The sequence below is a fragment of the Medicago truncatula genome, chromosome 8, assembly GCF_003473485.1.
Source record: "Medicago truncatula cultivar Jemalong A17 chromosome 8, MtrunA17r5.0-ANR, whole genome shotgun sequence".
Taxonomy (NCBI): domain Eukaryota; kingdom Viridiplantae; phylum Streptophyta; class Magnoliopsida; order Fabales; family Fabaceae; genus Medicago; species Medicago truncatula.
Genome location: NC_053049.1, coordinates 28,743,784 through 28,758,711, shown reverse-complemented (window position 1 = coordinate 28,758,711; position 14,928 = coordinate 28,743,784). Strand labels below are relative to the sequence as shown.

Sequence of the window (14,928 nt, the reverse complement as noted above, 5' to 3'; positions counted from 1 at the left end):
TATTTTTATTTTTTCTTACTTATTATGTTTCAAAGAGTTCCATCACTCAAATAAAAACTTACTACATGTTTTTGTTTTTGGTTGTAATTATTGTCGAGATACAAAAATGTTATTACTCATTGTGGGAACTGTAAGACTTTATCATTATAAGAATTTTATAGGGATGGATGTTAGAGTTTGTCATGTATAGTATGAAACAAAGCACCTAACTTATTTTTTAGCAAATGTGTTATCTGACTTAAGGTGTAGTCCCTCATTTTTTTTAGTAAAAAAATTATTTTATTTTTTTTAGTAATTCATTGGTTGATGATTTATTTAGTATGCATTATTATTAACATAAAAGCGTGGAAAATGTCAATAATGTTAAGTTAGACGCCTTCATTTACACTACCAAAGAAAAACACTTTCATTTAATTTTGAACTCAAAATATTACAGTTAAGCGTGTGAGTTGAATCGGTGTTTGACACTTTGTCACAAGCTTAATTTAAGTTCTTTTAAGTACATATATATTTTTATGCAAATTCCTTCAAATGCATAATTTTTACCTTTCTTTTAAATTTAGGTTAAAATTACTTTTAGTATCCCCGTAAAATTTTCATCATCCAAGTTCATCTCAACAAAAAAGTGTCATCCATTTGATACCTCACTTATTTAACGTTTCTAGAAACAGTTCTTTATTTTATACAAATTAGTAGTACCTTAAAAAATTAATCTAAACTCCAATAGAGACAGTTTATAAAATTGTATCCAAACACACCCCTTGATATTTATTTGGTTTTAAGTTTTTTTTTTTCCTTTCTTATTTCGTTGATAAAAAAAAAAAAAAAAAGTCATTTTTACTTATTTTATATTGATTTATGATTTTTTTTTTTTTTGTTGGATTAGTTTGAATGTCAACGTTATTGGAGTCATAGTCAAATGAATAAATTTTAGAGAACTCAAAATTTTGGTCACATTATTTAAACACACTCAAATAATATAGAAAATGAAAACAAACAATTAAATAATAAGTATTTTGTAAACAATTATATGATATATATATATATATATATATATATGACCAAATAATATGCCTACATCCTTGTGTATAAAAAGAAAATATGTCTAAATCAGTGTTCACGTAATAATTTTTACTCTAGTCAAATAGCTTGCAGACATTTTCATAAATTTTTTACTTGCAAACATGAGGCCCACAATAAATATTATATGCAAAATTTATATACATAAATGTAAATAAACAAATCCTATAATATGAATCTTTCAAACAAAAAACAATTCCTATAGCAAGAAATGTGATAATACAAAAGTCAACAGAGAGAAAAGTCTCCACGGGGACCACAAAGAAGTGAGGCTGCAACCACCGTTGCCGATATTCCTCTCCGGTGACGATATGACGGTGGAGCCATTGAAACTAGGGTTAGTACCATATAAATATTGAATTCCCCTTACATCATCGTCAGCCAGCACTACTTTCTTCATCCGTGACGATATCGTCGGAAACATTATCGCTTCCTCCTCCGATGAGTGACCTAATCCTAACAAGTGCCCAATCTCATGCACCGCCACTGATTCTAAATCAACCGCAGTTGGTAACGACGACTTCGACACATCGCCGGAAACTACCCAGTCCTCTGCAGCGTCAAGGTGAAACCTCCCGTTCCTTGGAGAGAAAGCATGCGCTAGCGTTCCCAAGCTTCCGTCAAACGGCTCGCCGTCTCCATGGTCGCCGTTGAAGAATCCGATCTTAATATCAGCGCCGGAATATAACGTTGTTTCGGTGAATTTCAGCGTGGTGACCTCCGACCATCGTGCAAACGCTGTTGCGAAGACGCTTTTCACGGTTTCTGTAAGTTCGTTACCGGGGAAGAACGCGTAGGTTAGTTCCTGCTTTCCCTCCGGCCACCTTGGTTGACCGGGAAACACGGTGAAGTGTGATACTGTATGGAACCTTAGCTTGCTGTCACTGTTTGACGTTGTTTCTGTGTCCTTGCCGGCGTTCATGGTAGTTGTACCGTTAATAATATCCGCTACGCCGCAACGTGGTAGCATGACCTGCCGGAGAGTCATGTCGTCGAGCTCACCGGTTACATTGAGATTAAAATTCTTCTGGTAGGTTTTAATTGCTTCTTGGAGATCATCGTCGAAGTCATCGGAGAAATTTGATTTTGGCGAGCGGGGAATGTAACCGAAGTGTTGGAAATAGTTCTTTAAATTAGAGAGGCCGTTGTAGTTTTCGCCTTGACGGCAGCCGGTGAAATTGCGAAAGGCATCCCACGGGCCTACCGGGAGAGTGCCGGGAGGTATCCAAGAGGGGACGTCGGGAAATAGACGAGCTGAAACAATGAGGAGAGTGAGAGAGAATGAAATTGTGAGAGGGAAGATAAGTTGTTGTTTTTTCATGTTTGTTTGGTTTGGTGAGAGAATTGAGAAATGTAACTCAAATTCAAAGCGGAAGAGTGAAGGAGTATTAAAAGGGGTATCCCAAAGACCCAAACACAAAGTCTTCGGCATTGAATTGATTGGTGTTGTTGATGATGTGATCCAAGTTTGAATAACTTGTTTTCTTCTCTAAAACACTAACCTAATTTTCGAGATATGTTACATACATGAAACCTGTCGTGAAAATTATAATTTTTTTTTGTTTGTGTGCTGAACAAAGTAAATTCATTGTACCCACATGATTTATTCATTGTTTATTGGGTTAATAGTGTTTTTCACCCCTGTAATATAGGTCATTTTGATTTTCGCCCTTATAAAATTTTCAGTTTGATTTACATCCTTGTAAAACTTTTTTTTCCGAAAAACACCCCTCCCCCATATGACTGTACATATTTGCTGACGTGGTACACCGTGTGGCATGCTGACTGTGCATATATGCTTATGTGGTGTGCTGACTGTATAATTAATTTTATTTTTTATTTTTCTAAGGCTACATGTGACATTTGTGACTATTTTTAAAAAAAAAATTATAATATAAATTCATTTATATTAATTTAGAAATAAAATTAATTTTAAAAATTTGAAAATTAATTTTTGAAAATAAAAAAATTCAGGATTTTTTTATTACGAAAAATATTTTCCAAATTTCTTTTTTTTTGTTTAAATTAGAAAAAAAAATTCTCAAATTTTAATTTCAAAAATGATTTAATAAAAATCTGGAATAAAATTTTTGAAAAAAAAATCTGAATTTCTTCTAAATTTTTAAAAAAATTTGTATACATATTTTTAAAAATAAAACATTTTCCAGAATTTTTTTTGCAGAAAAAATTTTAAAACTGTTTTTTATTTTGGGAAAAAAATATGACTTTTTTTTTTAAATTTTAAATTTGTTTTTTCTAAATTAACTTTTTTTTTATTTTAAAAATTAAACTCCAGGAATCTTTAAAAAAATTTCGAAAAAAAAAATCAGAATTTCTTCTAAATTTTTAAAAATAAAACATTTTCCAGAATTTTTTTTTGTAGAAAGAATTTTAAAACTGTTTTTTATTTCGGGAAAAAAATATGACTTTTTTTTTTAAATTTCAAATTTGTTTTTTCTAATTTAACTTTTTTTTTTCATTTTGAAAATTAAACTCCAGGAATCTTTAAAAAAATTTCGAAAAATCTTAATTTCTTCTAAATTTTTTAAAAAATTTATGTCCATATTTTTAAAAATAAAATATTTTCCAGAATTTTTTTTTTGGAAAAAATTTTAAAACTGTTTTTTATTTCGGGAAAAAAATATGAATTTTTTTTTAAATTTCGAATTTATTTTTTTTATTTTGAAAATTAAACTCTAGAATCTTTAAAAAAAAAAAAATCTGAATTGCTTCTAAATTTGTTTAAAAAATTGTATCCAGATTTTTAAAAATAAAACATTTTCCATAATTTTTTTGTAGAAAAAATTTTAAAACTTTTTTTTTTTCTGGAAAAAAATATGACTTTTTTTTAAAACCTCGAATTTTTTTTTCTAATTTTTTAATATTTGAATTTTTAAAAAAAAAAACAGATATTTCAAAAAAATCTTATCGTTTTTTCTGATTTTTTTTAATATTTGAAAAAAAAAATCAATTTTTAAATTTTATGGAAAAAAATCTGAATATTTTTCTGATTTTTTTTTATAAATCTAATGTAGACAATTAATAATAAATAAAATTAAAAAGAAAGCCAAGTCAGCGCCACATATGCGCATTTGATGAGTTGGATAGAGGAGGGGTGTTTTTCGGAAAAAAAAGTTTTACAAGAATGCAAATCAAACCGAAAATTTTATAGGGGCGAAAACTGAAAATGACCTATATTACAGGGGTGAAAAACACTATTAACCCTTGTTTATTTCATTGTTGAGTATAGGTGGTTGGACTAAATCTGTCATTTCTGAGCGTTTCTGGAGTTGGAAATAGGGAGATAGGACTAAAACTGCACAAAACATATAGTTTAGGGACGATTTTGTTCGATTTAAAAGAGATGTTACCAATTTCGTGAATTAGTCAATGCAAAGATCAAAAGTGTAATTAAGCCTAAAAAATTTCATTGAAAGTTTCATGTCATTTTAGAAGAATAAATAAATTTTGATATATTGTTGCTGTAAATTTTACACGTAAAGTGTAAAATATCACAAATGCATTGGTTAATGTGATAAATGTCTGACTTAACATCCTAAATAATTGATCACATGTTCGATTCTTACCTGTGAAAAACTCTCTTTGAAAAGAGAGAACCACTTTGTGTATTCAACCGCATATCACATCTAAGTTTGTATCAATATTGGTAACTAAAAAAAAGTGTAAAATATTTGTACCAAAAAATAATAAGGTGGGCTTGTAACGGCAATAATTATGAAACTATTTTTAAAAAATTATTATTAATCTTTGAAGAATTTTTTTTTTTTTTTGTGGTACTCGGGGTTTGAATCCCAGACCATGCATATTTTATACATTATCCAAACCAACTAAGCTAAGCTCACGAGGACTAATCTTTGAAGTATATGTAATGTCATTTTTTGAGAGAATTCAAATTCTTTTATATAACTCCATTGTTTAGGTGATTAATTTCGAGAATTTAAAAATTGATGAAAATTTATGAAGTATTTTATCCAAGTTAAATTTTAAACGGCACTTAAATGTTAAAATTTTGTAATTGCTTCCTTACTCTATAGTCTATACAATATGAATATCAAATTAGTTCTTAATTATTTAAAATTCAATGCAAGTTGGTCCCAATTTTTTTAAACTTCCAAACTGACCTCTAAATTTTCAAAAAACATTATAAATTGACCCCTAATTTTTTTAAAAAAATTGCAAACTAATCCCTATTTTTTAAATTTCAAGCATCACTAATAACTTTAATAATTTATAAACGTATCCCAAAATGTTAACAAGGAGTTTTTTTTTATTGCTATCCAAACAAAAACATTTAGAAATGAAATAAATTCAATCGAATCATTTGAATTGCCTCGAATTCTAAAATTTCTAATTATATCATCCAAACACACTCTTAGTGCCCTTGTAAGCATACTCCTATTAACTAACCATAATATGTGTTAAAATGTACATTTGAAATTCATGTTAATCACGTTTAAAATTATGGTTAATTGTGTTCATTATGGTTAATGAACTGCAACACTTTGTTATATTTGTTAACGTCCATTTGACTATATGTTTATTATGTAATTTTTTTGTCAAATTTTGTGTCAAAATATCATGTTTCTAACCTAATTTAAAACTCTTCCTGAGACGGGGTGGCACAAATGTGAAATTTTACCACATGCCATGTAGGAAAGATTTTCGAGGAGTAAATGATCAATGACACCATCCACAATATAAATAATACGAATGACCATTTTATAAATGTCTCCAACAATATTTAAACTATGTTCTTTGAAGTTACAAAGTTAAAATTATATGTTAATCTTTTTTCAGATCATACTTATTTTCCGTGTTGAATTGAATAACATTTCTATTGTATTTTTTTTGTCAAGAAAAACATTACCAGTATTTTAGTTTTATTTTGATCCTCAAATAAAGTTTACAACTGTTTCTCTCAACAATAAAAACACTTGGTTCTCCTTTCAAACAAAAAAACTCAGTTCTATTTTTTTTACAAAATAATTTCAAAGAAAGGAGACATTTTTTCAAATAAAAAATAAGAAGGTAAACCGCATGAGCTTCTGACAAGTACATGTAACGAACAAAGTGGAACTTTTGTCAATTACCTCACCAACAAATTGTCTAACTCACTTTTATTGTTTCACAAGCAATCTGCTCATATAAGTTACATTGTAGCTATTATTTCAAACAGTTTTATACTGGTGGTAAAAATTACAATATCATAAATTCCACCTTAAGCTCTAAGGAACTCAGTTATTTCTTTTGACATCTCATGTATTTTTAGAATGAGTTTTATTGATTAAGGTTATTTGTGACTCACAAATTGTTGAGGATGTGAACTGAAGATGGGAAAGGTGAGAAAGTTGGTATTGCAGGTGGTAGAAACTACCTAACATGAAATCTTACCCCTGGTGCAAAGAATATCATAGGTCATCTATATTGCTTCTTTGTGCAGGTGGTAGAAACTACCTAAACTGAAGGTGAGAAATTGAGATTAATAAGGCGTGAAATTTGTTAGGATTAGAGTTCCTTAATCAAGCGTCACACGTAATCTAATAACCATACATGGTTTATAGCTTTTCTTTGATATTATCACGTATCCCTCGACAATATCATTCGTGTCCAAACAATATTGTGAAATCAATTGTATCATTCAATCGTTGATGTCTCAAACTATTGAATGATTCAAGAGTCGGTCTTATCATTTAATCGATGATTTTTCAATCTATTGAATGATAAGAAAGCTTTTAGTTTGGATACAAAAGGTGATTATTAAAACATCAATTCCATGTCTAGAACTTATGTTTTGATAGATGATTATTCTAAACCTAGATTCAAAAGTATTTCTCAATCACAATTAAATCAAACATAAGCATTAAAGTGCAAGAATAACATCAATATCAAATCAATGTTAGAACCATATATTTATAGATCAAAAGATTACATGTTTAGCTAAGATCAAGTACCTCTAATCCCAACAAAGGAGATTTAGCTACTCATTGTCATGGAAGCCTTGCAAGAATGAATTGAAAGAGAAGAATTCAGCTACTCATGTTCTATATTTTTTGTACAAATCACATTCATATTCATGCAAACACACAAAATCACGATATAGAACATACTCTAAAACAACACAAAATATTAGGAAGAATATTAGGACCATCAATCAATTCCTGTAAGAGGTAGAGCCCCTATGGATAAAAAAAGAACACCTTCATTACCTTAGTAGTTAGAAACTATAGGCTGATGAGAGGTACAACTTCATTTGTTTATTGTCAATCGCATTCATATTTTCCTCTGTCAAATAAACGCATACATATGAAAAAAAGAATAACCTACACACAGTTTTTTCTTTTTTGGTACAGAAACATAAACAATTTAATTCATGAAAATACAATTAAACTTATACCAACAAATCTATTTTAAAATATAAATTAAACACCTACCTTTCAACTATTTCAATCAAATGTTTTCCCATTTCTAAAAGACATGAGAATCACCTGATGTTCATCTATTATCTTCATCCATTCTAAACTTTCTATGTAATTCATTGATTGTTTTAAACTTTAGAACTTGGAGTTGAAATTCAAAAATAAGTTTAATTTTTTTGTATGTGTTGTGTGAACAGGTGTGACAATTTGTCTCTTGTTGTAGATTAAAACAAAAAATTGATTGATGGTCCAAATTTTTCATTGATTGATTGAAGCTATTTGGAAATAAACTAAGAAAATTCAGAACAAATTTTAAAATGTTGAACCTAGACCGAAAAATGAATCAAATATAAAATTAAATTAAAAATAATGATGCAGTATAGTGGTGCCAATATCTATCAATTTCCATTAAACTCTCTTGAAAAGATGATGTTCCAATTTCCCAACGGAAGAAAATGTAGAAGCCACACTTCAATTTTCTAATCCACGGTCCATATTTCTTTGACCATTGAACTAGCATGTATATATCTTTTTCATGAGTAAAAAACTACATGGATATATCTATTATTATATATATGTGTACAAATTTCCAAATAATTTCCTCCATTTTGAAAATTTATACATTATATATTATATCTTCACTATATATATAAATCACCATTGCTTATATTATTCATCACACAAGCTAGTAAGAATCAACAAACAATGGCCTCTTCAAGCTATGCTTTGAGAACTATTCCATCTTCCTTTGTTAAACCAACTGCTTTTGCCACCACCCCGAAATCGTTCCTCACACCCTCATCTGCTTTCACAAAGAACCTAAGGATGAACACTGCATTCTCACAATCTTGCTTTTCTTCGTTGCCTATGAAATCTTTTACTTGCAAAAGCCAAGCAAATGAGCATGCTGACACTGGTAATAATCATATTCATACCAAATATACGTGTTTTTCAAAAGTTTCTTGGTTTTTTTATTGATACATTTTTTTTGTTTCTTTGATTGATTTTGCAGAAAAAGTTCAAGAAATGCATGTGTATGAGTTTAATGAGAGTGACCGTGGTAGCCCTGCTTACTCGAGGTTAAGCAATAAAAGTGTCAATTCTCTTGGTGACTTAGTCTCCTTCAGCAACAAAGTAAATTTCTTTCTATTAATTCTCTTTTATATTTTTGTGATCAAAATTATTGGTAGTTTTTTATCGGTTTAATTTCTTTGTTAGTAATTGTAATTTGGCCTATAAAGTAAAAAATGTTTTTAATTGGATCTCTAAACTTTTAAATTATTTTCAATGATGTGGTGGTGGACGGTACATTTAGTACTGCTTCAACATTTTCTTTTTGCATCCTTGACCTTTAGAGACATAATTACAAATTATTTAAAATGTCACTTATGATTAAAAATTGAAGGTTCTAAGACTCCGTTAAAAAGTTGTTTAGGGATCTAATTGAATATTTTTGACAAATTCTTAGACTTAATTGCAAATTATATCGTAGTAGACTCATTTTGTGTCATTTAGATTGAGTTTTTCATTTTTTTTGTGAAAAAATGTTGCTAATTAAAGGAATGTTATTCTTGATTCATGCAGTTCAACACAATTTCTGTTGGCTTTTGTTCAACTAATTTATATGTTAGCTTTTGGGAGGGGTATGGATACATAAAATTTTCTTCAAAACTCCCTAGTATTACTAGTCTACAACCAAATTAATGAAAAGTAAAATATTTTTTTCTGCAACTCATTGTCTCGTGGTCTAGTTTCCAAAGTTACATACCATAAAAACTGACAAAGTTTAGCAACTACCAACTGAAAGAAGAAAAAGATGGAACAATCTTAAACACAACATTTGTTTCCCCAATCAGATTGTACGGTACAAGTACAACATACGGTCAAGTCCTTTAAACTCTTCTATGATCATCCTTTTGTAATGCCAATAGTAATCCTACTCTTCTTCTCTTTCGGGAGGCAGACCACAAGGCAGGAGCATTTTCTGCATTAAAAAAAAAAGGTAGATTTTATCAATTAAGATGTATAAAGTGCTAGAATGTTAATCATAGTTCAATCAATCAAATAATGTAAAATAAAAATTGAATAAACCAAGTAGTGACAGTGGTTGGAGTGATAAGGGGGTCATAAGGTTTAACCCCACCCCCCCCCCCCCCCCCCCCCCCAACTAACAAAAATTAACATCTAATACTTGTCATTTCATTCTAAAAAAAAAAAGAATTGAATTAACCCTTTTGGTTCTCCAAAGATTAGGGTGTCGCTATATTCGTCCTCCAAATATTTTTGTAACCAAATGAATTCCAAGTCAAGTGGAATCAGTTTCATTTGGCTCTAGACTACGATTCAATATAGAACGATTTGGCACATCTTTGATTTCCTGGTATGAAAGCTTGGTTTCCTCAGATATTGAGATGTCGCCACTTTAATCTATATAGATTTTTATAATGTTGAGGAACTTATTAGATGAAAAGTACGTGAGAAGGTAGTTAAAATCAAGGTTTTACACAAAATTGGAAAGGGGGAGTAAAATTGAAAATCGTGCAATCGTGATACTAATCTAATGATACAAAATCATATATGCATATAAATTCATATGCACATAAATAGCATAATACAAAGAAACCTTAAATCACATTTAAAATACTTATGTAAATTAAAATTTGTAAGCATAAGGAAGTCAGTAAATAAAGTCTTACAAACTCATAACTCACAACTTCATAAGTCACAAACAAAACAACTAAAATTAGTAAAACAACCAAGACTCTCGAATTTCTTGGGATTATATTGTAATCTTACTATTAGTTTATATTTTGATATCAGTTCCTATCACATTCTTAGGGTTTTTTTCTATAGCTAAGGACAGGAGAGTGAGTAGCAGGAAATCCCGGACTAGTAGCAACATGAGAAGTAGAAGCAATTTGGTTAACAAAGAAAACAGAGAAGAACAGGAAGAATTGGTCGTGAGGGAGAATAAGGATGAAACGGGAAAACTGGACAGAGATGGACAAGAAAGGATGGAAAGGAAAAGTAGCACTAGACAAAAATGGTCTCTGCAGGGGATAAAGAGGGTCACGAAGACAGTTTCTAAACAAAATTAATTAATAATTAAAGGTTGCCCTGTTTTTAAAATAATTAAATCATAATAATTAATAAGCACGATTTTTTAACCAAATAATCCTATTTTCAAAATGGGTTTTCTTTATGACCCGCATGGAGAAACATGTCTTCTTCTAACCTGCGAGCAGAAAACGAGTATTCTTCTGACCTGCGAGCAGAAAATGGGTATTCTTTTGACCGGCGTGCAGAAATCAGAAGATGGGAATCTCTTTCTGAGGTTATTATTCCATGACCCACTGTTCCCTTCTTAAACTCAAATATACCTCTCTTTCTGAGGTACAAATCTGTTTTTTATTTTTTGAAGATAGGAATCTGGTATTTTATTAGAAATAAATAGGGATATGACTCAATTACAAAGGAAAGAACGATGAAGAACTTTGAAGGTCAGCAAACTTCCTAACCCGAAGGACTCAATTCTCTCTTAAATCGCTTGAAGATCTCCCTCTCATCGTTTCCTATGATTTTTAAATCACGGTTTGCCTCTCTAGCTAAGCGTACCATTTCCAAATAACAAACCAGAGTTTGGGTACTAACACTCTCCTAGTCGCCTATTTGCAGCAACAAATTGCACTACAAGAAAATGCACTGCAACAGGCTTTAGCATCACAGCAGACCCCTAGTCCTCTCCGCTATTTCGCTATTGCCTGTCATAGCAGTACTACTGACAAAACAGGTATTGAGCATGTAATCAAAAGAAACAAATCAGCCTACTACAAGTTGACATGTGTGGGAATCTATTTTAAATCTTTATTGCTAAATATGATGTCGAACTTTGCAATCTTAAGCTAACCAAGTTACTTATTATCTCACTAAGGAAAATTCTTTATTTACAAAATTATCCTGCGTATTCATAGATATGTTTCAACATCAATGTCTTCCATGGTAACCTAATCATACTCCATTCATTCATGGGACTTGAATAATTAATTATCTTGTAATTCATTCATCACTTAACTAAGCTCAAATCAATAAACATGAGAAAAATTACCTGCATAAAAGTGTAACGCTGTCTACCAATAGATTCGTTTTGAGCGATAGAAAAGTAAGAAAGTAAAGGATAATGGCCAATGTATGAAGCATAGCTATCACGTTGAATATTCACAGCCCATTCAAATCTGTTGATATCAGCATGTCCAGTTCCAACGTATTTAGCTTGAAGATGTTCAAGTTGCGAATTTATGTTAAACCTATCACTCGCCTGCAACAGAATAATAAAAGAAATTGATAAGCGAAGAAAAAAGAAAATGAAGGAAATGAGGAAATTGGGAAAACTGTTACCTGCATATTGCCTCTCGTTTATTTTCTTCGTCCGTCAAACCCTACTCAATGTTAATGTCTCAACTCTCACGACTACTCGACCGCTCCCTCTTTTATAAACTAAGACCATTTACAATGGCTTGTTGAATGCCATATTCAACATGTTGAGACCATTGGAGGAGGCTATTGAATATGAGGGAAGAGGAGAGAGGTGTTGAAAAGGTTCAACATGTTGAAAGCCTGGCCCGCAGTGACACGTGGCTTGTTACGATTGGCTGCTTGGATTTTTATTTTCTTAATAATTTGGACTCAATTATTTCATAGCAAATAAAAAAAAATTATTATTTTTTTTACCAAAATTCGTGATTTTTTTTTCTCTACAAATAGAAACTTGGATCATTTGATTTGGACACAGAATAAAAATCAAATTTTTCACTCTCTTAATCTTATTATTTGCATTTCTTTTGAAGTTTTAGTTTTTGTTTAGTAAAATGGATCCCAATAATAATCAATTCAACACCCAAAATTCTTCTGATTACTCATTTACTTGTGTGTTGTATGCTTAGTTTGTTGTCTTCCATTTTAAGTTATTTGTGTGTCGCGTGTTTAGTTTGTTGTCTTGCATTTTAAGTTATTTGTGTGTCGCATTTTAAGTTAAGAAAATAAAAATAAATTATTTTACAAAATTTTGTTTTTCCAAAAAAAAACTAAAAAATAAATAGTTGATTGTATTATTTTAATTTAATTATAATCGATAATTTTAGTTAATTATAAAAACAAAAATATAAAATTAAATAAGAATAAGAAATAAAAGGTGGTGGGATAGGGTGTTGAATGAAAAAACTATTGGAGAGGTAAAAATTGAATGTGTGTTGAATTATGAGAGAGAAAATGATGTGGAGTGTTGGGAATTGAAAAAGTGAATGTTGAAGGGTATTGAAATTTTTTTCCATTGCACATGGTCTAATAAGTAAGTATCATCATATCCGTGGAAAATTAATTTATTCATCAAATTTTAATAAAAATATATTTTAAATTAGATTGAAAATTTATTTACACCAAAAAATTCATCTCATACAAAATTAGTGTTTGTTTAAGTTTGGTGTATATAATAGCATATCCACAGGAAGACATCTATTTTTTAGTATTTAAAGTACACGTTATTTATTTATTTATTTAATAATTTTTTTTAAACGAGACTCGTTAATCATCTATCAATAAGGAGATCCACTTAAAATTGAAATGCTTAAGTGAGACTTTTGTCCCATTAAGTGTTCAAAATACTTTTTTCCCCAATAGGAGTATCTCATAGGCACCAACTTTTAAATGGTGAGATCGGCAATGAGGATGGTCTAAGTCATGATATATTTACCATAAATTATAAAATTAATTGTATAGTTTTTGTAAGGTTTAAATGTAATTGGTTCTTGCATTTTTACCACTTTTTTATATTAGTCCGTGTAGTTTTTTGTTTTTGACATTAGTCTCTGCACTTTATAAAAAAATTGCAACTAGTTCTGATGTTAAGTCCATATCAAAAAAATAAAAACTAACGATGTGCTATGTAGATCAATTATAATTAAATTTTTACAACGTTTTGGTATTCATCCCTGCACTTTTAACACTTTATCATATTGGTCCTTGCATTTTCAACACTTTATCATATTGGTCCTTGCACTTTGATTTGAGCCCCTGAACCCTTTATTTTTTAATTTTAAAATCTTCCAATGATATTATTATATTTTATTATTATTTTGTTTATTATTTATATTGAGAATAATTATAAAAAATTAAAATAAAAAAATCCTTTTTAAAGAAGGATTAAGCTTTAATCCTATCACATTGTCTTCTTTTTCTAACTGTGATGTCCTTGTCAACTGAGTTATGTTCGGGTAGCACTTGGGTGACATTGGGGGTGCCAATATCATGTGATGTTCTTATAAATATGTTTTTAGTCCTTATATTTTGCGCTCCTTTGAAGAATAGTCTCTATATTTCATTAAATGTTTTTAAAATCCTCACATTTTATCTCCATTATCAAAATTTGTCCACGGTGTTAATTCTCTAATTGAATGTTGATGTGACAGTTAGTGGGTCCCAAAATACCCTAGTGTATTACAATCATTTGCAAATTTGCTTAGTGTGTGCGTGTGTTTGGTATAGCGGCAGTGAGAATTGATTTTGATAGAATTGAGTTTAAGAGAATTGATTTTTGTTAAAAGTGAGTTTGATATGAATTGATTTATGTTTGGATATAATTGTTTAAAAGTGATTCTTATGAGTTGGTGATGTTTTCCTTCCTTCAAAAAAAAAAATGAGTGTTGTTTGGATAGTTTGAATCAAAATTGATTTTGAATGCGTAAAAACCAAACTATTCTTTTAATTGTATTTAAAAGTAAATATCTCATTCTCATTAGATAATTATTTCAACTTATCATGAATGGATTTTATTCCTTAAAAAAATCATTTTAAAATAAAATTAATTTATGATAGTCATTTTTAATAATTTCTTTTATCAATTGGATGATTTTTTAATACAATATAAGCTTCAAAAGATGTAAAAAATAATAATATAATCCATTATCTTGTCAAAAATATAATATAATCCATTATAAACTAACAGTGCACCGTAATCAATAAATCAGGGCTTAAAAAAATACTACCTTAGTTATTTCCTTCTTAAAAAAGAAAAAGAAAAAAGACCTTAGTTATTTTTTTAGTAGATTGGGCATTATCCTTATCCATATCCACGTAAAAAAACACCACTCTCACCCACAGTAATGAAAATCTTAACCCATTGAAGCACCGATTAAGAACAGATATGCACAGTGTTTTGAGTCTTAGTCTTTCAATTATTATTTTTAAGTTATATTATTATGTTTATCCTCTTTTCTCTCTGTTTCATCTGCAAAAGAGGCTCAACATTTCTAATGTATGCAATAATAAATTTATAGGTAGAAAATTGATTAATACCTCAATTTCGTTCTTGAATTTTCAAAAATCAGCCAAATTCGTCCCTAAATTTTGCGAAATATCT

General features: G+C 29.6%; 3 protein-coding genes across 3 annotated transcripts; 1 reads left to right on the top strand and 2 right to left on the bottom strand.

Annotated features, from left to right (window-relative positions):
* Positions 1–1,197: 1,197 nt before the first annotated feature.
* On the bottom strand, positions 1,198–2,461 carry LOC11409998 (metalloendoproteinase 2-MMP). The gene has a single exon (XM_003628579.4). The coding sequence runs from the start codon at positions 2,399–2,401 to the stop codon at positions 1,280–1,282; it is 1,122 nt and encodes a 373-aa protein (XP_003628627.3). The 5' UTR covers positions 2,402–2,461; the 3' UTR covers positions 1,198–1,279.
* A 5,759-nt stretch (positions 2,462–8,220) lies between these two features.
* On the top strand, positions 8,221–8,723 carry LOC11405897 (allene oxide cyclase 3, chloroplastic). Its single transcript, XM_024773021.2, has 2 exons — positions 8,221–8,433; positions 8,530–8,723. Exons 1-2 carry the CDS (start codon positions 8,223–8,225, stop codon positions 8,721–8,723), a joined length of 405 nt encoding a protein of 134 aa, XP_024628789.2. The 5' UTR covers positions 8,221–8,222.
* A 494-nt stretch (positions 8,724–9,217) lies between these two features.
* On the bottom strand, positions 9,218–12,068 carry LOC11407458 (uncharacterized protein At4g14342). The gene is made up of 3 exons (XM_003628577.4): positions 11,913–12,068; positions 11,623–11,832; positions 9,218–9,501 (listed from the first exon to the last, which is right to left on the bottom strand). The coding sequence occupies exons 1-3, from the start codon at positions 11,916–11,918 to the stop codon at positions 9,454–9,456; spliced, it is 264 nt and encodes an 87-aa protein (XP_003628625.1). The 5' UTR covers positions 11,919–12,068; the 3' UTR covers positions 9,218–9,453.
* Positions 12,069–14,928: the final 2,860 nt, after the last annotated feature.

Bases quoted from the DNA above. Each gene is read 5' to 3' on its own strand.
- LOC11409998 (XM_003628579.4), bottom strand. From the start codon at position 2,401: ATGAAAAAACAACAACTTATCTTCCCTCTCACAATTTCATTCTCTCTC.
- LOC11405897 (XM_024773021.2), top strand. From the start codon at position 8,223: ATGGCCTCTTCAAGCTATGCTTTGAGAACTATTCCATCTTCCTTTGTT. The intron at 8,434-8,529 runs GTAATAATCATA...TTGATTTTGCAG, and splicing joins AAATGAGCATGCTGACACTG to AAAAAGTTCAAGAAATGCAT.
- LOC11407458 (XM_003628577.4), bottom strand. The intron at 9,502-11,622 runs GTAATTTTTCTC...TTTTTAATGCAG, and splicing joins AGCGTTACACTTTTATGCAG to AAAATGCTCCTGCCTTGTGG.